The 24,197-nt window shown below is 38.4% G+C and overlaps 1 protein-coding gene across 1 annotated transcript in view; it reads right to left on the bottom strand.

The window, feature by feature from the left end:
* tbc1d32 (TBC1 domain family, member 32) overlaps positions 1–24,197 on the bottom strand; it is a 75,010-nt gene that overhangs the window by 50,429 nt on the left and 384 nt on the right. The window contains exons 2-23 of the mRNA XM_087180395.1: positions 23,569–23,818; positions 23,261–23,425; positions 22,628–22,805; positions 22,333–22,404; positions 21,480–21,605; positions 20,998–21,076; positions 19,826–19,929; positions 19,679–19,740; positions 19,216–19,366; positions 18,977–19,036; positions 17,985–18,084; positions 15,592–15,729; positions 14,085–14,174; positions 12,841–12,983; positions 12,067–12,194; positions 11,070–11,271; positions 9,359–9,438; positions 7,831–7,969; positions 4,800–4,887; positions 3,892–4,010; positions 2,123–2,242; positions 1,774–1,862 (exon numbers count right to left, since the gene is read on the bottom strand). Of these exons, the coding sequence (XP_087036521.1) occupies positions 1,774–1,862; positions 2,123–2,242; positions 3,892–4,010; positions 4,800–4,887; positions 7,831–7,969; positions 9,359–9,438; positions 11,070–11,271; positions 12,067–12,194; positions 12,841–12,983; positions 14,085–14,174; positions 15,592–15,729; positions 17,985–18,084; positions 18,977–19,036; positions 19,216–19,366; positions 19,679–19,740; positions 19,826–19,929; positions 20,998–21,076; positions 21,480–21,605; positions 22,333–22,404; positions 22,628–22,805; positions 23,261–23,425; positions 23,569–23,723 (2,588 nt within the window). The 5' untranslated portion in view covers positions 23,724–23,818. The remainder of the gene's footprint in view (positions 1–1,773; positions 1,863–2,122; positions 2,243–3,891; positions 4,011–4,799; positions 4,888–7,830; positions 7,970–9,358; positions 9,439–11,069; positions 11,272–12,066; positions 12,195–12,840; positions 12,984–14,084; positions 14,175–15,591; positions 15,730–17,984; positions 18,085–18,976; positions 19,037–19,215; positions 19,367–19,678; positions 19,741–19,825; positions 19,930–20,997; positions 21,077–21,479; positions 21,606–22,332; positions 22,405–22,627; positions 22,806–23,260; positions 23,426–23,568; positions 23,819–24,197) is intronic.

The raw sequence follows: 24,197 nt of genomic DNA, 5'->3' as shown, positions 1-24,197 counted from the left end.
ACTGCTCTGTGATGAAGCATCCTCTCCACAGCATCGTTATCCAGCAACAGTATGGGCTCAAATCAGGGCCAAAGTGATTTTGATGATTATGTTCACAAATACTTAAAAGGTTTGTAGTTGTAAATCAACCTGTAAATCTGTAAAATAAATCAGGCAGCTGTCGTGACTACGGATGGGCACTTGAAGAAATTTCATTCCTGAGTCACTTGGCTGGGTGTTGAGGCTTAAAACCAGTGTTCATTTACTCACTACTACCACTCTGTACTTGCTACGCATGAGGGGATCCTACATGAACACAAAGTGTATACAATTTCTGTTATTTCACATGATTCTCACAAGATTTCTGTCTTATTTTTTCCCGTTTTGTCAATTGCTCTTCAGCTGGTTTAAATTGGGCAGAACTCAGGTAGAAAGGTGATTTCACATCCTTGCATGCACCAATCAGGAGTTAGCGATATTTGAATCAAATTTTATGACAAGTTTTGTTTTATGTTGCAAGGCCACACTCGAATGTGACCAAACCACACCCACACAGCCCTAATAAAGCAACCAAAGCCAGGTTTTAGAGTGTAACTGTTAATAAATAATACAGAACAAAGTTTACTCCAATAATTTCAAGCTTACAATCAAGTTTAATATCCAGCTAGCAGGTTTTTATTTGTAATATTTTTTGGACATATTGCTGATTATTCAGTGCCATGTCCTTGTATGTATTTGTGACTTTATTTGTTTTTATGCTGTCTGACTTAGATGAGCAAGCAAGAAAATTAAAAATTAACTGAAATTAACTGCAATAATTTAAAGCCAAAAGTTGATATGACGTATTTACTCAGAAGTTGTTGGTTTGGGTAGTTATACTAATACCTCAAATTTAATATGGTATGACTTGACTTACTGATAGTAAAAGGTTACATTTAACACATTTAACAACCCACAGAGAGGCCTAGAATCTAAGTCTGTCAGTTAATCCGTCAGTCTGGTTGGTAAAAGAATAGAGCCTCTTGTTCCTTTCACTTAGTTTCTGGATGTTAATAGGAGTGAGCTGACTGACAGGCACAGAGAGTGAGTCAGCGTGGCTCCAAACAAGTCAAAGCTATTGTGATTCAGAAAGGCAAAGGAACGCACAGCAGCCACCAGAGCTTTGCACACACGCACACACACAAGACATATATACCTTTATCCTGCAGATTGCTTTTCATCGATCTTAGACACATTTTTAGACTGGAACACATTAACTTTAACAACAGACCTTAGTTGCATTTAAAGGTTGGGTAAGTCTCACAGCTGACAGACCCTTGTCATTTTTACAGTACAGTATCACAGTATCACAGCATTAACTGTAACCTTTAGTGTAGTCCTACCCCAATCTGAACCCTAATCAAACCCAGAATCAAAACTGAAATAGTTCTTCATTTTAGATGAATTTCCTCTCCTCCTTCAATGCTCTTCTCACTTTTAGGATGTCTGTTCTTCATAAAAATAGACATACACACACATATTCACACATTCACACCCACGCAGCCAAGCTTATTTCTCTCTTATCCAGAGAAATCCTTTCATCAGCCTTTCAGTGCTGGGTAATCAAAGTATAAAGAACCATGTCAGTTTGCTACTGCTAGAGGCTCAAGTGTGTGTGTGTGTGTGTGTGTGTGTGTGTGTGTGTGTGTGTGTGTGTGTGTGTGTGTGCGCAAGAGCGTGTGCAGTCACCAGGTGTTAATCCGATATTGTGTGCTTCCCCACTGATGTTAAGTAATATGGAAAAAAGTCACTCACCTCAGGCCGAAAGTGTGAGACTGCTCATAGTGGAACAGGGAGTGAATCTTTGCATCTGAATTCACAGCAATCAGCCTGTCAATCAAATCCTGCAAAGTAAAAATGAGAGGGTGTGAAACAGAAGACAGCAGTTATGGTGCAAAATGAAAACAGTGTGGATATTTACAATGTGTAAGGTGGAGAATATACATCAGCTTCAGTATATTGAGGGTTTCGGAGGAGCCCTTTGCAAGGTAAAACAAGTGCATGGGTGGTGGTTGGACGCAAAATGAAAAGTGCAAACATGCCCTCAAATGGCTGAAAGAGGCATTGCATGAAATCTGAACTACACAGCGTGAAAACCACTTACAGGTATGGAGGATGGCATTTCTCTTAGGGTGTATTCACTCTTGTTGGCTAAAGGCTGTAGGCCCAGCAGCTCCCATACTGATTGGGAAGAGGAGAGCAGGTTGACCAAGGACAGGAAGGACTGGGGAGACAAAGAGACAGAAAGACAAAGAGAGGGTTATAAAAGTGTCAAATGGCAAAACAAGGGTGTAGTAATTGATGATTTTCATTAGGATCTACTCTCATTGTAATCTGTGCCACCTATTTCCCATGAATGTGTTTTGTTATTATGTTATGTGTGTGTGTAGTTTTAGTTTTAGAAATTCTTGTGATGGGACTGGTTATGAAAACTACCATATTTATGAAACTATAAACACTGTATGTGGCATTGGTCCAATGATATTTATCCCTATAAAAATAACCCTTTAAATAAAGTAGAAACACTAGAGAGATACTATGATAAAAGAAAACATTATGGCTTAATTAACCAGTTGATGTTGATGTACAGAAATCCACTGTGTATTATGTCCTTGATTAAAACATTTTAATTGACGCAAAAACAAAGCAAATGTGAAAATGGAAATAAGAAGATGGCTGCCTGTGAGCACTTTTACAGCATGAACTTACATCTGAAGTTGTCTGAAGAATACTAAAACAAAGGAAGCCCCTCTATTCTCATTACTGGATCAAGGTAATCAGGGAAATGTATAGGCATCAAAGGGAAAAAAGGATGACCACACACATACACACTCTCATGCATGCATACATAAAACAGCTTAAAAGGAACAAGCCTTTCTATGAGTGTAAAAATGTATAAATTAATTTTTTCCAGAGACTGAAATCTCTATTCCTTCATCTGTCCCTGTCTGCTGATGTGTCAAAGGTGCATTACAGACTTCTACATGTTTTATAGTCTGTCTGCTTCAGTTTTTTAATGTTTCCAACACAGAGATGAATCCAACACATTGAACAAAATTCTTAACTCAGAAAAGGTGACAATGCTACTCATCCAAAAAGACTGTGCTACATATTTACTTTGCTTTGTCTCACAGAGGTCAATGCAAAAAACTTCCCACACAGATTTAATGGCACATTTTGTCTGTTTTCAGAACCGGCTCAGGTCCAGGGCTCCTCTGCCATGTGCTGGCAGGGATGGACTAGGAGGTCTGACTGCATGTATGTAACCTGGCAGCTGACCCACTGATAAGGCAAGCTTTAAAGTCTCTGGTGGCAGGGCACAGTTGACACTTCACTGGTTGTCCGTATTCACTTGACTAGTTTCATTGAGAGAGAGATGACCTGGCTCCTGTCAGAGACCAGCACAGCATCTATCTATCACGCACGCACGCACGCACGCACGCACGCACGTACACTGCACTTGTGCTTTGAATTAAATTTGAGCCTGTCCTGGACTGAACCTGGAAATTCTGCCAAACTTTAGAATCAGAATCAGAAAAAGTAAAAACTATTATAAAATATAAACATATATAAACCAAATTAAGAAAATGCAGCCTCGTGCAAGGAGGAATCTTTATCATGGTTTAAAATAGTTTTAATTTTCTACAGATAAACAGAGTAAAATACAAATTGACTGAAAAATGTAAAAAAAAAAAAAAAGAAAATGGCATTTGAGTCTACACCTGTTATATAAAATGTGCTATAGAAATAAATATGACTTGACTTAATGTTCTTCAAGATAAAAAGCAAACAGTAGGCAAAGATCATACTTCCACATTAGAAGGTATTACAATAAAAAACTCTCTCTCACACACACACTCGCACACACAGTACCTTGAGGCAGCTCCTGTCGATGGGGTCCATGGGTGTTGGTTTGGGACGGACCACCCTCACATCTTCACTTCCACACTCCAGAGTTGACCACAGGTCAATTACCAGCGCCCGGACAAAACCTGCAACACGATATCAAGCTAGTGGTTTCAATATGGATTTGTATGGAGAAATTCTGAACTGACACTGAAACTTTAGCGTGTGAGGTTGCTGGAAGTGCAACTGGGATTTTAAGCGTCAAAGATCTGAAAATTCATCATAAAAAACTGATGACAGCTTCTTATTTCTTTTAAATGTTAACACAATTTAATATTGAAAACTTTCAAAAAGATTTTGTGTCTTTTTTGACATTTTAGCCTTTTGTTGACAGGAGACGGTATGAACAGACAGGAAACATGGGGAGAGAGCAGGGAACAATGTGGAATAAAAGCCCCCAACCAGATTCAAACTGTGGAAATTGCAATTATATGGTATACCGCTTAACTGCTGAAGCTACCCAGATGACCCAAATATTACAATTCTACAATTATAAATCTATAATTCAATTTTACACTTCCACACTTGCCTCGCCTGTCTGTGTCTATACCTCCTCTCCACCTAGCATTAATATGTATGTGGAATGCATTCGGATATGATTTACTAGCTACTTGTAAATGTGTCTTAGAAAGAGTCAATAAAAATTTGACAGCTGCTCACATCACAAACTGTCTTAATCCTTACAAAAACTTGACAATAAAAATCCTCTCTTGCTCTGCCTTCATCCATTTATTCTGACACAAACAATCTGCCAAAGATGTTTCTCCCTGGGCTGCTTGACGCCTGCTTTATGTCGACTAGACAACAACTTAGAATACAAGCTTTAGGAATCACAGATGGCAAGTGTTTGTTTGTGCGAGTAAGCGCATTAGTACCTGAGCAGTGCAAAGCCACCACCCCTGGAGCAGTTGCTGCCACCTGTGTCACCATCACCCCGTATCCAAACTTCTCACAGCGGCTCACCTGCAGAGAACACACACAGAAAGCCCATAATCCCATAATTTTATCTTTGTAGGTTTTGCTTATATTAGTTAGATATAAATGAGATATTGGGACACGATGGAAAATTAAAAGATTGATGTAGAAAAAAGAAGGACTTGAATTTGAAGCAAACATAGCTCTATCTTGAGAGAAAATTTGACACTTGTGATTCAGCATGGAAACTCTGCTATGACACTGCTAGAATCCTGAAAAAGGCACTACATAACATAGTTTAGTAAGATGAGGGGAAATACAGTTGCAAATTGATTTTAGAGTGTGTGGACCCTTCATTTATTACAACACAATGTCTCGACTAAAAATATACAAAATATAATTACATTCGATAATTAAAGTGAAATGCGGAGAGAGAGGCAATTACAAAAGTGTGCAAACAATGCTTATAAATTAAGCCCACAGGGGATTAGCTAAAGTTTGGAGTAAGACTGTGTGTGCATTCACAATATGAATCAATGACGATGCTATATATGTAAGGGATATGTAGAGTCCAGAGGTTAATAAATCAAACCCAGAGTGGAACTGGCAGCATGTTAACAGCCTCCAGGCTACTAGTAAATACTAAACAGTCTTCAGGAAAGGTGCTGTGGCTTTCAGGAGGAGCAACAAATTACCACATCATCTGCAGAATGAATCAGTGATACAGATGTCACAGGCCAACAGAATGTTATTGAGGTTTGTAAAGATAGACTGTTTTGCTGGATGGAACATAATGCAATACAAAAGCCTAGAACTACAGCATGCATATTTTATTGTGCATAGTAAGTTCAGTTTGTGCAGGACACAAGCTTCAAAAGTCCTGAGCAGCCATGAATGAGCTCTACAATTATATATATATATATAATTATATAACACATATAATTGTAGATGTAAATTTGAACTTGTAAATGTGAAAGACTAAACTTTTTTCCACGTTTCATAGGGTTTTTTTCCCCTTGTAATCAGTGATTAAACCTCAGAATCTTATATCTATGTGTGATAACGATGATCCTCTATTGCCAAAGTTGTGGTTCTCTGAACCAAAGTGGTCACTTCACATTTTAATTCACTGTAAATAAATCTACTTGATGTAACACTCTGTGTTAAATGACTTTTTCCAAATCCTGCTGTGCCTGTGGTGTTGGCCTGTAATTCAAGTCAATGTGACAAAGAATGACTTGAACAGCATATTACTTTGGCACATTGATAGCATCTAGAAGGATTAAATCGAGCCACTGCCAAAGTTAATTCTTGCAGGGCTTCCATAAAGGTGACAAAATGGTACCATCCAACTACAGACAGGTGACAAATTAAATGAAAAACCTGAATAAAGGAGTGGACAAACACAACGAACGCAGTTAACATCCAGTAATTCTCTGTGGGATGTGTAAAAATGCTGAGCAGACCCAGATGATTCTGATTTTCAATCTATGGCAAGAGGAAAAGATCTAAGTGACTTTTAAAAAGGGTTCATTGTTGGGGCACAGATGGCAGGAGTCACAAAACCTGCTCAACTGGTTAGTGTTTAGTGACTGAAGTAACATCTAGATTTAGATCTAGGGGAAAACCTCAGAAATTGTGGTCGACATCACACAGTTGATGACCATGATGCTTGTGTATTAGTGGGATATGTAAGGAAAAACAGAAGAGCAACTCTTACTCAGGTGACCGAGAATGACAATGCAGGACATGATCAGACTGTGTCAGCAACAACAGTCTGTCGACGATTACATAAAGAGGGATATTATAGTAGGGTTGCAGTGCGCAAACCCTCATTACAAAGATGAATGCACATTTGAGAGTTCAGTTGTGCAAAAACCATAGTGAGGGGATCCGGTGGCTCTCTTGTGCTGTGGGGGTCATTTTGCTGGCATGGTTTGGGTCCACCCTTTCCCCTTAGAGGGAAGAGTCACTGCAAATCAATACAAAGTTGTGCTCACCTTTATCCAATAGTGAAACATTTCTATCCTGATGGGAGTGGTCTCTTCCAGGATGACAATGCACCCATCCATAGAGCACAAGGGGTCAGTGAATGGTTTGAGGAGAATAAAAATGATGTGAATCATATGCTACGGCCTTCACAGTTACCAGACCTCAACCCCATGGATCAATGTGTTAGACAGAGCTCTTCACCACCATCACACCACAGAATGAGGGAATATCTTTTTGGAAGAATGGTGTTCATCCCTCCTGTAAAGTCCAGAGACTTGTAGAATCAATGCCAAGGAGCAGTGAAGCTGTTCTGGCAGCACATGGCAACACCTTACTAAGACAATTTATGTTGTTTTTTTCCTTTAATTTGTCACACGGCTGTACATCAGCACCCGTGCTTATCGGCATTTCGACACTAAAGTCCAATGCTTTCTAAAAGCAGAAGGTAAGACAGACTCGTCTGGATAGCTGACATTTTAACTTGAAATCAGCTTCCAGTGCTTTTAAATGAAATGAGTCTGGCAACATCCTGAGGTCTTTAGTGCTAGTATTTTACATTAGTCGTTGCAAAGTCAGCACTGTTTGGATTGGGGATTGAAAACTAGGTGGAAGAGAATATTAGTAGTGACCCACCCTCATTACTCACAGTTGATGTGCCCTCGAGCAAGTCACTTAACCCCCAAACTGCTCCCATGAGGCCACTCAGTGACTAACCACATCACTGTAGTCACTGTGGATTGGGCAGTTTCCAGGAGTGAATGCGTTGCTGCTAAAGAGCATTTGGCTCAGCAAAAGTACAGGCTATTAATGAAGGTTGAGAAAAGAAAATCTGTGCATTGAGAGCAATGTGCCTGGCAAACTGAATATAACTGTATAAAAGTGGTGGATGAAAGATAAAATTTTGAATATTTTTTTTTTTTTTTATAATGATGGATAATATAAGGAAAACAACCACAGTTATACTTGGGTAGCAATGTAAAGTTCAGTGTTTGTTGTTACCTGTAGTTTTTTAGTAAAGCGAGAGAACATATAGGAGACACATTCATTAATGGCCCCTGTCTGCTGGAGCAGCAGCAGGCCTTTAGGAGTTGCAGCGAAGTTCAGCAGGCTGTCCAACAACGTTTCCTCCCAGATGAGCCTGTTCCGAAGTCAGAAAGAAAGAGAGTGAGCTGCAGTACAGTGTATTCACACTGTGAGAAACACAATGTTTGAGTTACTAGAAGTCGATTCATTAATCTTTAGCAATATCATTTTCTTTGTTGAACAGTAGTTCAGCCAGGATTTCTGTAATGAGTTCCTTACACTCATTCTTGTTAATTGTGAGGTTAAGTCATCACAATGATGCAGAAAATGGGATATTGATGAATGTAAAATGAAAACAAAGATCTTGTTTAATTTTCTGTGGTCTGAACAAGCTTCGATCAGTTCCAATAACTCATCTAAATATACTGATGACAAGAGCAACAACTATCACATTATGTTATCAGTTACTGCTTAAGCCACGTCTCTCGTGGTACAGTGTCATGTTTTCTATGCTGCACACAAGTTTGCCTTTTTCAATAATTTAAACTTTTGTTCCCTTCCCTGCTTCAGTAAACTCCATCCAACTCATATTTACCAATGATGCCAGTCATTTATTTGTTTATTTTATTTAAATCAGAGCCAGGGACAAAATGAAACACTGCGTTTGGAAGCTTAGTTTGGAAGACAATCAGGTATTCTGCTCTTGAACTTTGATATGTTATTTCCTATGGGTGGAGACATGTACATGTACACATAACATCAGTTCAGTTAATCCGTGCAACAGGGGAGATATACGAGTGCGTCAGTTATGGGAGACACACCGAACTGTTATAAACTAATTTTTATTATTTAGGTTGATATGCAGTTAGCTGCTGAATGAACACTTAACAAATACACTTTTTCAAAAAGTTACATCTTGAATATGTTGAACAAGTGTGTTACAGTATTTGCATGCAGATAGACTGGAATGCACTGTATTGGCCCATAGTTAAACCTGATTTTATGATGTCCTGGCGAACCACACTGCCTCTGAACCCTAATCCAGATCAACGAGTAGAATGTGCTGAACATACAGTGAGTGGTTACATAATGGGTACAAAGGCATGTTACTGCGAGGCATTGTTTTTGTATACATTTTGTTTTTTGGTATGATATGAACACATGGTTATGTATAAGCTTACCGTCATATTTGACAAGCTAACTGTTGAAGGCTGTAAATTAAATATCCACACGTGTCCAATCATCATCAAAAAAAACATAAATCTGTCTTTAAATATCCATGCTGAGCATCTGTAATACCTGCAGTATGACCAATCACTACTTTAATTCCAGGGATTTGAATAAGGTACCCAAACTCGGTGTGTCTGTGTGTGTGTGTGTGTGTGTGTGTGTGTGTGTGTGTGTGTGTGTGTGTGTGTGTGCGTGTGTGTGTGTGTGTGTGTGTGTGTGTGCGTGTGTGCGTGCGTGTGGGGCTGTGTGTGTGTGTGTGTGTGTGAGACCTCACATGTTCTGCAGTTCCTGGGTGGATGCTCCAGCAGTGGCCCCGGGTACCGGAGTAGGTACTCTCTCTGACAAGGAACTAGTCTAGAAATAAGGAAGTAAAAAGGTATGAGTTAAAGTATTACTTATTTTTCCATCCATGTGAATAAGTGTGAGCTCATCCGAGTGTTTTGATTACAATTATTCACGTCAGGCTGCTAGAACAGTGACAGACTAAAAGCAGTTGCCAAAATTAAATTAATTTACAGATTCATATTGGACTATTTCTGAGTGTACATAGAAAATTATAAAAAACAGTTGTTTAACATTGCTGTTCCCTTAGTGTGACTTTCACTGTACTCTGTAAATTGCTGTACTGTTGGTCTACAATCAGCCTTTATGTTTTGTCTTGATATTGTTAATATCTATAATTGATGAAAACGCAATAAATAGTGAAGACCCCGCTGTTGGGGGTTGACATTTATACCATATGTTAGAGCTTGGTGCATCTTTAACAACTACAAAGCTACTAAGGCAGACTGAATTAGTCTCCATTACTCTAACAGACTAATAATACACAGACTGTGTATTAATACTAAGAATATTTAATAAACCGTCTAAACACCATTTGACAACAGTGGAAATCATTCTAGACAATCAAACTGGTAACTGTGTTTTCCCTACTGTGAACTAATTAGAATCACATCCTTCCTGACTATGCCTTCCACAAACATTAAGGGCCGTGTTGGTGTCTGTTTACCTGAGGTCAGGGTTGTAGTATATATGTCTGCTTGGATCAGATACAGTACATGTTGTCCACTGTGTCTGTGCAGTACGTGCAGGCTGATGATTAATATTTAACGCAGTTTGGGTAGAGTCAGAGGGAAGTGAGTGGGAAAATGTAGACCGATGCCAACAAGTTAATTTTTGACATGAGTGCTTTGGAAAACATTGAGGTGAAATGTGTGGTAGGACTGTTTAATAAACTGACAAAAATCTACCACTGAGACATTAATGATGTCTCCTACTTAGTAGAAGCAGTGTCACCACAGGTCTTCTGTGTATGTTTCCTCTGAAACTGTACTGTACCAGTACTGGCTTGGAGTTGATTTTGGTTTTGGTTTTTGTTTTCAGTTTGTTTTTTCAGTTTTGTTTTTCCAGTTCAGCCGGCACTACTAAAGATATTCTGATTCTGATGCTTTGTTATGACAGAAGCAGTATTCTAAACTAAAGGAAGCAGATTACAATCGTTGGTTAAATCCCCCATTTGCAAGAAATTGTGGTGCTCTTCTTTGCTGTGGTGAATGAATAAAGAGAGAGCACTGCATTCATCATGCAAATGAAACATGACAGGAGTATTCTACCCAGTGAAACTAATCATTAGATGGAGACCACCCTCCATTAGATATTGTAGAAAAAAAGGATTCAGATATGTGAATTTACACAGTCTGCCTGTAATAAACAACCAATTCAAAACAATCTACCAATATTATAATGCTAAATTGTTTTCCAATGGGTCTAATGATTTGGTTTTTGACATATTTGTTGTTTTTGATGCTTCAAATACTTTTAAACTGTTTTGAGTCGGCTAAGCAAATTCCTGGGTGCAATTTATGAAACGAAGAACTTCCCATATATTAAGCAGTCTTTTTTTGTGCACATCTCACACAATAGTACAGATGCTAGTCATAGACTGTGTCCTCATTCTGACACGTTATATTGACAGATGCTCGTACCTTTTTCCATGCAGCAGCTATAGCCTTGTGCAGACCATAGGGTCGGAGGACCTGTAAACCCTCACAGGTGTTGTATATCTGCCTACAGACAAAGATAAAAGCTCCACATAATGTACGGGACGCGTCAGATTCACTTAGTGATGACAGCTCCTTATCCAGCAGCCTCAGGGTAAACTGTACAACGATGAGACCAGCAGAGGTTCTGCAGAGGAGAGAGATAATGGACAAAGTGAAAGATTTTTGTATATGTAATAAGAGTTTTTGTACTACAAGATTTTGCAATGTGCAAGGTGTATCAAGTTCTGTCTTGATCTCAATCTGTGACTTTCAATGTCTACGTCTGAGGAATTATGGTGTACTTAAGTCCTTCCCTGCTATACTCGATACTCTAGAGCAGCATTTTTATTAAATTTTTCTGTGATTTTGAATTTAACATTCTGGACTCCATAACTTAATTCCTTCAGTAACAAAAAACACAGTGATTGGGATCCCTAGTGTATTCATTAGCACAACATTATTGGAGGAGGTTGCATACATACAAAATTGATTGACACTCTGAAGTGCATTAGGCAAAACTAAGTTTAATGTTCAAATCTTGCAGTAGCCTTGGAGAAAGTGTTATTGCTAATTCACAACAACAGGCTGATGGACAGACTGAACACATTGAGGTCAACATCATGGTCAGCCAATTAAAACAGAATACCAAACTAACCTAGAGACACTGAGTGACCCTGAATAACTTTAAGAAAACATACTTCTTTGAGTTTTTGCTGTAGCTACACTGGAGTTGATCAAAGATATAATCGCACTGACTGACAAACCAGCAACATCCTCGGGTCTAATCTGCTCTCTGTGCAGAACCAGAAGGATTGGTTATGCAAACTTAAAGCTCTATTGAAGTCTTCTGGCTCAGTCAGGGAAATGTAATTTATTCATTACTATCAAAAATACAAAATGACACTGTGTATTTAATCACCATTCAATCACACTGTCTCACCTCTCACTGTGGGCCACAAGGAGATTCTTCTCATATAAGAAGAGAGCTAATCCTCTGTCAGTGTTTGCGATGCGAGCCAGAACGTCAGCAATGAGAGTCAGTGTTGCTGCGGGAGACTTTAATTTGGCCTGCAAACCGAGAAGAGTAAACAGACAAAATTATCAAACATCTTCAGAGACAAGTGGATTCTCAGGGGGGATGAACGGATATTGAAAATTGAAATGACATCATTAACTTTGACAATGATAGGCACTGAGAAAACTGAGAAAATTTTTATAACCAATGGTTTCACAATTGCAAACAGTTTGTGAAAGGCTGACCAATAACTGTCCTAACATGACTGTAACAAACACATATGGTGGTGGAATCAAGGTTAAAATCTCTGAGGTAATGGTTATTTTGAGTCACGGTCAGACATCTTTCGATCTGACCATTGTCTTCCCCAGAATTTTAATCTGGCAGGTTGAAAATGTCCCTGAAATAGAATTTAGACAATTACAAAGGTCACAACTGAAACTCCCAATAATCATATCCTTGGGTTAATAATTGTATAAGGCTTTGTGGTGCACTCCCATACCAACACATCTGTGATATAAAGGGTGTACTGCAATATACTGTACATACATAATACATTACTGTTTTCTTGAACAGTGAAAAATGAATAAATAAAGTGAAAGTAAAAAAATGATAAAGAAGGGTGATGTAGTTTACCTGCTTATATACGTGTGTGTGTGTGTGTGTGTGTGTGTGTGTGTGTGTGTGTGTGTGTTTGACCTGCTGTCCATTGAGCAGTGCTATAACAGGAGCCAGTAGCGTCTCTATGACAGCAGTCTGGTAAAGGCATTCTGCAGCACACTCTGTCCTCTCACACAGCATCCACAGCACCTCCATCACAAGACTGCTGGGTGACAAGGAGTCTGAACACAAAAACAAATTATGACCCTTTTCCAACTGAATGGCATGCATGTGTATTTATTCAATAATATTCATATACTTTAAGACTGACAGTAAATACATCGTCCTGCTTGTTCCCTGTCTGTCAGGATCCTGGAAATCTAGTCTGGTTAAAGTGGCTTTTAGCAGAGCTGCTGGATGCTTCTGGGTTTTTCTTGACTGGATCTATGTAGGCTTTATGTGGAGTGCAGATGTACATTTACATGATTTACACTGTTGATCTATGCAAATGATAAATATAATAATAATACATTTTATTTATAAATATAAGCGCCTTTAAAGACACCCAAGGACACTTTACAAAGCAAATAAAAACATTCAGTTGCAAATCATAGTCTTGAGACCAAATGTAGACAAGACGCAATTACTTAATATTTTAATACTTAAACCCTAAAAACATTTTGGATACATTTATCATCATTGAACTGAAGTTAAACTTTGGGGAAAAAAGAGGATATTTTCTAAGATCAATACTTTTACTAGGACATTACAAAAGTCTGCATAATCATTTTTGTGTTTGTTTGGTAACATTGCCCCCAACATTGAAATTCAAATATCTTGTCTCCTGTCAAAAATAAAACTCATACATACATACATGACTTTTGCCTCTACCACTGACTTTGTTCTGCAGTATCATAATACTGCTCAGAATAAACTCTCCCGGGTGCTACGTGCGATCTTCATCAGACTGCAAGTAAAATATTAATATAAATCTATGACTTGCTCAGCATGACTCGCTGCAGCAGCCAAAGGAGATGATCCTCTGACAAAGTCAAGGTAGGGAACACTATTGATCACTGGCAGCAAAGTTGCTGCAGTGTAATTCATGAGAATGAATGGGGCAATAAAGCAAGGTCTTCCAGGAGACAACCATAGTACTGCATGACTCAGTACAAGGTTAAGAGATAAAAGATATGGTCTGAGGAATGCTGTTACACCTCACAGGGAGGGTCACCATGTTCTCTCAGTCCCCGGTTCCAGATTCAAGGTCTGGAAAGACGACAAGGAAAATGCCGAAAACCATTGTCATTGTTTATGTCTGTGCGTGAGCGTATGGGACGCACCTGTGTGAGACGCATCACTGTGTGGAGGATTGGGGTGTTGGTACATGATGTAAATCAGGATGACAACCAGGTCCATCAGACTTACTGGCTCTGAAACACAGATATGACAAGTAAATGAGTAAATGATTCTGGTGATTCAGTGACGAGACAGGAACACTAAAAGTAGTGGTTACTAATTATAAGGAAATTATAATATATATATATAATATATATAATTATAAAGTTTTGGTAGCCTGGGAGAAGAGGGTCATCTTGGTGTGTAATTCCCAAGAACAATCCCAATTACACTATATTTCTGGGACAGGTTTTAGTAACAGACAATTTATTTCTTCAGGCTCGAGGAAACTGTGATCAGCATTTTTCACTATCATCTGACATTTTATATTCTAAATCATGAATCGATGATTCAGAAAAAGAAATAATGAATGCAGCTTACTTCCATAGCCCATACTACATCATATTATGTAAATGTTCTTGATGCTAGGCACAGTCAATGAATTGTCAACATCTGTTTATTCTTCAAACAGCACAGGCAACATTTTCCATACTGTAGGAAAACACATACTGCACGTTCTGGCTGTGACATTACTGAAAACAAATAATAATATCTGAACTGTTTGAACTGAGTGAAGTAACTAAAATCCTTGATGTTGTATGTAAATGGTGCTCCAAATGTAAAAGAAAATGTGACCACAAACAATCACATTTTAATTTCTTTTAACAGCTCTGTGTAAGTCTATGAGAGAGCAGTGACTCAATGACAGTAATATGATAAAACAAACATTAATTGTCACAGTGGAAAAAATGTGAAATAAGGCCTGAGAAGAAGCAAAAAAATTATTAAAATAGAGGGAAAAAACTTATATAACTAATATGTGCTGATAACTCGAAACTGCAACGGAAACTGGTTCAGGAAGTGATACATATTATGACACATAGGGGAAAGAAACTGACTTCAAGGTGTGGAGAGACTCCACCTTAAGAGTGGCCTTATGATGGACATAAAATATTCCAATCTCAGTGACTTTATTGTCTCCAGACGTACTTGGAAGGACAGTGAGTAATGGCTAATTAAAGAAGGTTAAGTGCAGCCACAGCAGACAATGAGTCTTTCTTAAAGGTCTGACAATGCATCAATAATGTTACGTAATTTTATCACTGATTAAGATTGGGTGGAGGGGATGAAATCACTGCACAGGAGAACTGGAGGGAGTGGCATCATGTGCAAGCTAATCAGAAACATTCCTACATGAGATTATCTGCTGTAAAGATTGGAGGAACTATTTTATTGTAAAATCAGCAATCTTGAACTATCAAGACATCTATTCATCCTTTTAACTGCAAGTCATTCATTTAATTCACTAGTGAATGTCTTTGACAGCGAGTGACAATATACAGTATCAGCTACAGTCAAACTTTATACTTCTTTTAGTGGAGTAATAATTGAATGATATACCACACATGTAGTGACAGATGTTGAAAAGTGTTTAAAGAACTAGTTTTGCACCTTTGCGCTTCCTCACTTTGATGGGAAAGAGTTTTCTTCCATTGGTGTAGATGAGGAGTTTCCCCAGGACACACAGGGAGTGGACAAAGACGCAATATTCAAGCTCCTTTCCTGAATAAACACTCCTTTGGACTAGAACTGAAAATAGAAACAGAAAATAAAAATTTTAAATTCGAACTGTCTAGACTTCTTTCCAGTTTCCATGTTGCCCAAATATTGTTGACATTGTTCGAAGATGCAAGAATGAGCAGAGCTGAGAAAAAACAGAGGGAGGAAAGCATCATAGTATCTAATTGCAAACGGATTTTGTCAAAGTTTTCAAACATAAATTGAAAGGTTGATGTGTTAAGAATCAGTTGGCATGCACAAAACATTCAAGAGAAAAATATAAAATGATAAAGCACAGGTAAGTGTGAGTTTGTGAAAATTATTTTTTGATATTCTAAAATGTCAACTACTACCCATAAAACTACAGTGAATGCTCTTGTTGTGGTGTTATGGTTCACAGACAGCTTCTGTAACAGAATGAGATTGACAAGTAAAGAAAAAAGTAGGTGGCAACCTTGCAGTGCCTCTAGGGTACAGACAACCAACAAGAAGCACTGCTAAAAAAAAACTCTTTTGAGAGGAGTGGGGGGTGAGGGTGGGGGTGGGGGTGTATCTCTGCTCATCCAAGACAAAGTCAAAATGTTGAGTCTCAAGGAGCCAGCTGGCTTACAGGAGATAACACTCTGAGACCGACGTTCCCTCACACCCCATCGACCGCTGTATTCACTCTCATTTATTGAATTTTCACACTTAAATGTGCAACAGGATGTGTCGCACTCTACTGTTTGTTATTACACTGAATGTTAATTGTGCTAAACTAGATTAAATACTGTAAACAAACAAACCATCTTGGAGAGAAAGTAGAGGGATTTATGGGAAATGTGGTCTAAATTTTGAGAAGCACAAGCACCAATTGTTACAAGGTATTACAGTGAATTCAGTAATGACATACAGTATTCCATTGTCAGTGGAGTGAGGCAGTACTGGCATGGAGGTTCATTATTGACCTTGGGAACAGTAGCACAGCAAAATATTCTTAAACACAAAAAGGTCCATTTACTAGCTTTTCCCATTCAGCCACATCTCACTGTCTTCTTCAGCAAATGTACTCTTCATAGGACCGGGGTTCAATAGTATTTTATTACACCTGCCAAATCTTCTTCTAAACTAAAGTTTAGTGTACTTTCAGTGTTACTCACCAAAACGCATTTTGTGCATCATTGAGATCTAACAGGTGTTGAACACATGTCCTTCCTCATAAAACATTTGCAAATCCAATATTTTAAATCCTGCACTGTTTACATCCATGTTTGCTAACTTCCATTCATCTTCTTCTGCTGCACTTCTTTGTGCATTACCACCACCAACTTTTTCCTGTTTCCAAACCTTTGTAAAAATATGTGAAACTTAAATCTGTGAGACGTCATCTGCATGTCTACATGTTCGTTTTGGATTTAATTTAATTGTTTGAAAGTAACTGAACTTGTAAGTAACTATAACTTCAACATGTTCAGTATAATCACCTTTTGCTGGCTGAGGAGACAGAAATTGTTTAGAGTGGTGGCCTAACTAATGTTTGAAATATTAGCTGTAAAGTGACTTTTACATCTTATTAACACCCTACTGAAATGATAACATGAGAATCCTGCAGTCTAAGCATTCGCTTTGTTGATAAAAGAAGATCAAGGAGCAATAAAAGGTTAGATAAGAGAGTCATTACCTTCAAAACAAAGAGAATCCAGGCACTTTTCCATTTAGGAACTTGATTCAAAACAGAACCAGCTAGCTGAACCCAATCCTAACTTTAACTAGTCTGTGCGTCTTAACTATGTGATGTATATTTGAGCCAAACAGTGCCCTAAATTGTATTATTCTCATTATTTGTAATATTGGCTTATTATGCTTGTATAAATGCCTCTGTCTTATATAATTTACCTTTATCTACCTTCCATTGAGTGTACATTTTTAATTTCTCTCCATTTTTCTGAACAGTTTTTCCTGTCTGCTTTGTTTTTTGTTTCTTCTCTCTAATGTTTTTATCTGCACTGCTTTAATGACTGCGGGAGCAACGTGTGCACTTTACAGAAACTGAATAAATGATGACGGCAAAGTCTGGGTCCAATACATTTAACACCCACAGGCCTCAAATGAAGCATTACTTTCTCATTAGGCTTTCACAGTTGTTCAGCCTGACTATTATTTTTTGGTGTGTTTCAGCATTACTGCAAAAGTGCTGATGTTTACCACACACAGTGACTCAGGGTGAAGACTGGTGTTCAGATGCACTTGATAGAGTTCATGAATCTGTTAAGAGAAATCATGTGTTTATGGACTGTTTTACTTACCACTGTTCTGCTGCTCCACTGACTGGAGATCAGTGGTCTCACTCGTGAAGCGTTCACAGGATTCACTGTAATGGATACACTGCTGAAGAGCTGCAACAATCTAAAAAAAAAAAAACAAATAAAGAAGGGGATTAAAACAATGCATGTTGCTGTGGTTGCTGCAAATATTTGATCAGTTGACTGAAGCTACAGCTCCTATTCTGTCAAGCCAAATTTAGATGCTGCTGTGAACAGGCCAGAAACAACAGGCTTACTAGGGAATTTAGTCAGAAAGTCAATGCAACCTCCTCCTATTGAGTCTCTTAATCAAGAGTTTTAAGATTACTTTAGAGAAAGTTTCAGGGGTGATTCCAAAGTAATCCTCTCTAAAGTCAGATGCAGAGTTGAGAGGGAGGTCTAGGATTATACAATCAATTCTTAAATGCCAAACTACTTAGCCGACTTTTGTGCCCTTTTGTCTCAAAGACTCCTACACCAACTTGCACAAAGAGCACAAGTCAATGTGAATTATGTATTTGTGGAATTTGTGTGAATTACACAAATTCCATGCATGAGTTAAATGCAGCCAGTCTTTTGCACAATACCATCCCTCCTCAACGTCTGTTTTTATTCTGGTACCCTGGTATAATAAAGGCAGGAACAAGAAGAGCAAGTTCAGCTTCTCTTTGAGGCCCAAGGACAAAACCAGAAAATGCAGAAAGGAAGAACATTTCCAGCTGGAAAGAAATTATCATGCACCTCAAACAGTAACTTCCCTGCAAGCATTAATACATTTGCTCCAGTTTCCCACCTTTCCCTTGTTTGTGCACAGTTCTCTCTTTTAAAGATACACAATGCCGTGGGTTCTGGTTCCTACATGGGGACGCAGGTTTGAATGCCTTACTGAAAATACTTGAGCATTTGCTGGGTTTTTTTTTTTTTTCCAGAGCCACACTTCTCAGAAGTATAAAATGAGTTAGTGAGAGATATTGATTATTATGTGAATCACTCACCAGAGACTTGTATTTTCTCTCCAGGAGTCTAAGAACCACAGTCCGACTGTAGTAGCCATGCTGAGATATGGAGAGGTAAATAGATTAACACAAAGAAAAGATGAAATGAAAATACAGATTGCAGTATGAACAAGAGAGAAAGAGATAAACACCTTATTAAGAAATACATAAAAACAATAGTGTGGGCACAAATGAATTGTGCACCAAATCAAAAACACCTGTTAAGCTGAAATACACACCATCCACTTTTTAAACCAGGTAGCTTTAATATCCAGTAAGGCCAGTAAGTGAATTGGTTCCAGGGCTTTCTCTATGCCAGGAGAGGTTGAGCCATGTTCATGATGGAAGGACAATAGGGAGAAGGTGCTCTCTATAACTTCCTCCATATACCTAAAAGCAAGGTAAAAAAAAATGTAGTGAACAGGTATCATCATTCTAGACCTAAAAGATAAGTAGACTACATTTGGACCAGAATAAATCATGTTTCAGAATACTGTATATTTAAAGGCACATTCGTAGAGAATGGAGGCCAAAATATGTGCACCAAATCCCACATTGCTCTAAACTGCAGCATTTTTATGTTGAATCACATTTTGTCATAATTCAATCAGTGGCATCTGAGATAGTAAGTGAATGATGAAGGGACAAACAAGTGGAGAGAAAACTGTCAACTGTGGATTCATTCTGGGCACAACTACTTACTTCTCTGGGTGACGGATCCAAAATGTTGTCACCTCCTTTTGAAAGTCATTCATCAATCGAATCTGAAACAAGACAGAGAGAAAAAGCTTTAATGTGTTTGCATGGTGATTGATGATGATATTTTGCATGTCAGACAAGATACTGTACCTGTTTGAGCAGACGAATGATCTCAGGTCTGTTAATGTCGATGGTAGCTGAACCCGTTGGGAAGCTCAGCTTGTGAGACAGAAAACTTGACTCCACACTTTTAGCTGAAAATGTTAAACTATACTTATGACAAAGAAAATATATATATACACGAATAAAAAGCAGCATAGACAATAATTTTACAGTGCACATATTCTACCTTAAACCTTAATTGCAAAACTAGACAGACCCTACAGAAACTGTCAACATTGAAGCCTTTGAATTATTGATTCAGTAAATAATAATTCCAATGATTTCTACTGTCAGTGAGTTCTTTCTGTGGATTCATCTCCACTGTACTGCGGTGGAAGCAGAAACCCGAGAAGTGGAACTTCAGACACAGGAGAACTGTGTCTGCCTGGCTAGATAACTGAAAATACTCCAGTTCCTACTGTTGTGGATTTCCTTCTTTTTCAATTTTTCAACAGATTTTTATCAAACATTCACTTCTGGGTTCATAGGAGTCGATTCAAAGACAAAGGAGGACAGGAAAGTTAATAATGAATCGCATAATTTTTATTAATAACAGGGAGTACAAAGTACGAATCTGACGTGCAGAGGATCTGCAGAACCAGAATCTCTTCTCTGACATGTCACTCTATGCTCTTCCTAGAAGAATGCATTATCACTGATTGGTCTACAGTCACACACAGGGCTGTCTGATTGGTCTAAATCTAAAATATTACTGACTGACCACTATAGCAGTTGCTACGAAAACACCTAATTATCTGAGCTGCTCATCCCTATCAGGAAAGTTTCCACCTGCACACTGGTACAATAGAGTATCTGTGTCTGCTCTCCCTACCCAACCTTGAAAGATAAATTTGCTTCCTCCGGCCCTCAAGAATCTACAGGTCAGGATGATCTCTGTCTTCTCCAACATCCTGTGCACAGTTATAATTAAATGTATAGTTTCTATCTAACTGTAAACGATATGCTTTATTGAATACTTGTCTAACCAAGTATTGATTACATGAACATGACACTTTCCTTGAGCACCAGCAGTAATTTTTCTTATTTTGGGACTGGAAAAATCTTAAATAAATAAAAAATACTTTGCTTTGTTCAATGCCAACATAACGCTGCTGCCCATGCATATTAAAACCCAGTAATGTCTATTCAGAGTGGCCTACCCAAGCTGGTGTAGATCTCTCGTGTCACATTCATAGGAGAGGAGGAGAAGCTTTTAGCAAAGAACAGCAGCACATTATCCTGAGGGAGGTGAGGGGGGAGGCCATAAGTTATGAGAATACACACAATCATAAAATCAATGAAACATAAATGTCAGATTATAAAAAAATGAGAAGAAATGAAACAAGATTATCACAATAAAGATTTGCAGCCTCTATTCAGAGACAGAGGTCATGTTTGTTACTAAGTATCTCTCAATCATTTGGGTCATCTTGTTTTCTTCTCAATTAAGCAGGTGTGGCAGATTGCATTTTGAACTACTGAACATAAATTCGTTTTTGGTTGTTATCAGCAATTATAAAAGCCTGAAAATCTTCATAGAAATGACAGGATTATGATTGATTCATTTATGAGTGACTACAATGTGAGTTTGTAGGACACTGATTGCTCGTGTATTGAGTGTATGAGGCTGCTCAGGACTCACACTGATGTCTGGGTCGGGCTCGGTCAGAGCTGCACAGAGCTTCCTGCGCAGGCTGCTCCAGCTCTCACAGCTCAGCACATCAGACGGAGGGGCACAGCAGAGGACCTGCAGAGCCTCCCAACGCACCTGCACACAGAGTAAAAATACTTCTCCTGTTCAGCACATTAACATCTAAAACAGCATTTCCAAACCTTTACAGCTCATGACCCTTTTAACCAAGGCAGCTGTCCTGACAGCTATTTTCACCTGAAACAATCAACTAAGAGTTTTATAGGCAGAGTCAAGAATGGTAGTGCTATCCTCTTCATAGTTAGCTGGCTACCTAGATACATCTGTGGTTTTTGCAAGTTTTTCTGCACTTACAGAAATCAAAATATTTCTTTGATCTTTGTGAAAGACAGTAAGTTACCCTTCTACGTCAACTTAAAAATGACAGACTAGATAAGTTACTCACTACTGACTGGTAAGGGCAAGGTCACAAGGTCGGGCTGAATAAATTAAGTAAAACAAAATGGAAATTCAGTCTGATTATCAGGCTAATGTCTAGTGGTCAAACAAAGAATGATATTTTCTTTATTTTATTTTTAGGCCTGAAAAGGTTAAGTATTATCAGAAAAATGGAAAAGATAAGAGGAAAGTCATATAGAATACAAATCATTTTGTGTGGTTAAAATTAGTTTTATTTTTCTGGTTCCTATCCTGTAAGTCATCTCACGACCCCTCAGATTTATCCTGCGACCCTGATCTATGCCACCATGCTACACGTGACTTTTCAGTGTACTGACAGAAAGCATGAAACAGCAATGTACAAATCATAACTTTTCATTTGGAAGTGAGCTGTTCTATGTTGTACCTCTTTGGGTCTGCTGGAGTCAAGTTTTTCAGCCAAGACTTGTAGCTGTTCTTGTCTGATGAATGTGTAACTCTGAAAAGGGAGAGGCAACAAAAATAATTATGATCCACCATAAACCTAAATTCAAAAGAGCGCTATTGTTTATAGGAGGACAAGCAATTTCAGAGGTCACTGTGTGGATCTACTGTAAACTTTCTCCTACATTCTAGGATACAGTAGAGATACTATACTGACCTTTTATATGAGTAATCAAAGAAATTTAAGAGGCAATAAACAAATAAAATGTGTCTCTGACCTGATTAAAGCTGGAGTCGCTGTCAGAGCAGTTGTCTGTGTACTGGCTGTTTGACTGACTGTGCTGCTTCTCTCTTGGCATCTCCTCCTTCCTCATCTGGTCCTCCTCAAATTTGTTGATTAAAGACTCCACAACCATGATCATGGTGTTTTTCAAGGTCTGCATCATCTGCTGGTACCTGTCACAGACAAAAAAAAAAGAATTAGTGTATTATTAATGTCATCTTGTTTTAGAATAATCCTGTTGAACCCATTCCTGTTAAAAATTTAACAAGTCACCATACACTGAGAGTTTGTACTTTTAACTTGGGGGCTTAGCAGTTTGCCAAAATGGACACAAAATGAGAACTATATTGTAGATATCAAAGTGATTTTCTGTGTATAAATAGCTGTCTCTCAACCAACAGGTAAAGTTAAGTCAAAGGCAGTGGATGGTATTGGCTAGTTTCTTATTACAGAATATGTTGCAGCTGCACATGCAACTAGCGTAGAAAACAGTGGAGCTGAGAAAACCTGCAGAGTTTTATATTAGGAATTCTGATTTCATTGCATTTTTAGTAAAAAAAATATTTTCATGAAGATTTGGAGAAAACATTGCTAACAAAGCTCAAAGACTTTTCTGTGCTACACTCACTCAGCGGAATCTCTGGTCCTTCGGGTGACAGCATGGATCAGGGTATCATGACCTGAGCCAACTGAGTGCTGTCCATCTCCTCTGGTCAGGATCTTGGTTTCCTCCTCCACCACAGTCCCCAGAGAGCTTTCCACATACTGACGGAGGTACTTGACAAACTCATAACTGAAAGGAGAGAAATGACAGAATTAGACTTACTGTATATATTTGAACAACGTCTCAACCAACAGCGATAGAAAAAAGTCTAAATTCCTCTTAAACCAGACCTTTAAAGTTAATGCCATACTATCTGAGTCTGATTGCCTTACTTGTGAAAATCCTTGTCAGTCTCCTCCAGGTGAAGAAGGATCTCTTCAGCACATTCAGTTGATGGTGCGCCAGAGATCCTGTCGTTGATGTTTCTCAGTAGCTGCTTGAGCAGGGACTGCAACTCCACTTCATCTTCAGCTGTCAGCTGAGACATCTCTACAGCTGGTCCTTAAGATGGAACAGAATAAGGTAACTGGGTTCCTAGGCAGGTGAGGGGGCAATTCCCTGTGTAGTGCAGGTCACAGATAACTGAAGTACAGGAAGGAGGATGTGTTACTTGAGTTTGTCTTTAAAGCCATCTGAAGATTAACAAAGTAAAATGCAAAAAATAATTTAATTATATATTATATGGAGCAGCTTATGAGATGATCATTTGTTTTTTCTTTGCAAATAGATAGAAGAAAATAAACATTGCGCTCAAACAAAGACAAAATGAGAGTTGGGTGCATAACCTCAGTCAAAGTTCAGCAAATATACATGTCCAAATTTATCTTTTAATTTTACTTATATATCAGTTTGTTCTTATATTCAACCCAGGGGAGTCAGACGTTTCAGCTATATCTTCATCCGTGTGCTATAAAGGAGTCTTTTTAACCTGCCAATCATTTTAATCACCTACAGGTGTGAC

The sequence above is a fragment of the Seriola lalandi genome, unplaced genomic scaffold, assembly GCF_002814215.2.
Source record: "Seriola lalandi dorsalis isolate HSWRI2012SDOR001 ecotype SW California unplaced genomic scaffold, Sedor1 jcf7180002054901, whole genome shotgun sequence".
NCBI classification, from domain to species: Eukaryota; Metazoa; Chordata; class Actinopteri; order Carangiformes; family Carangidae; genus Seriola; species Seriola lalandi.
The sequence above is the reverse complement of the archived record's forward strand: the minus strand, read 5'-3'. Positions and strand labels throughout refer to the sequence as shown.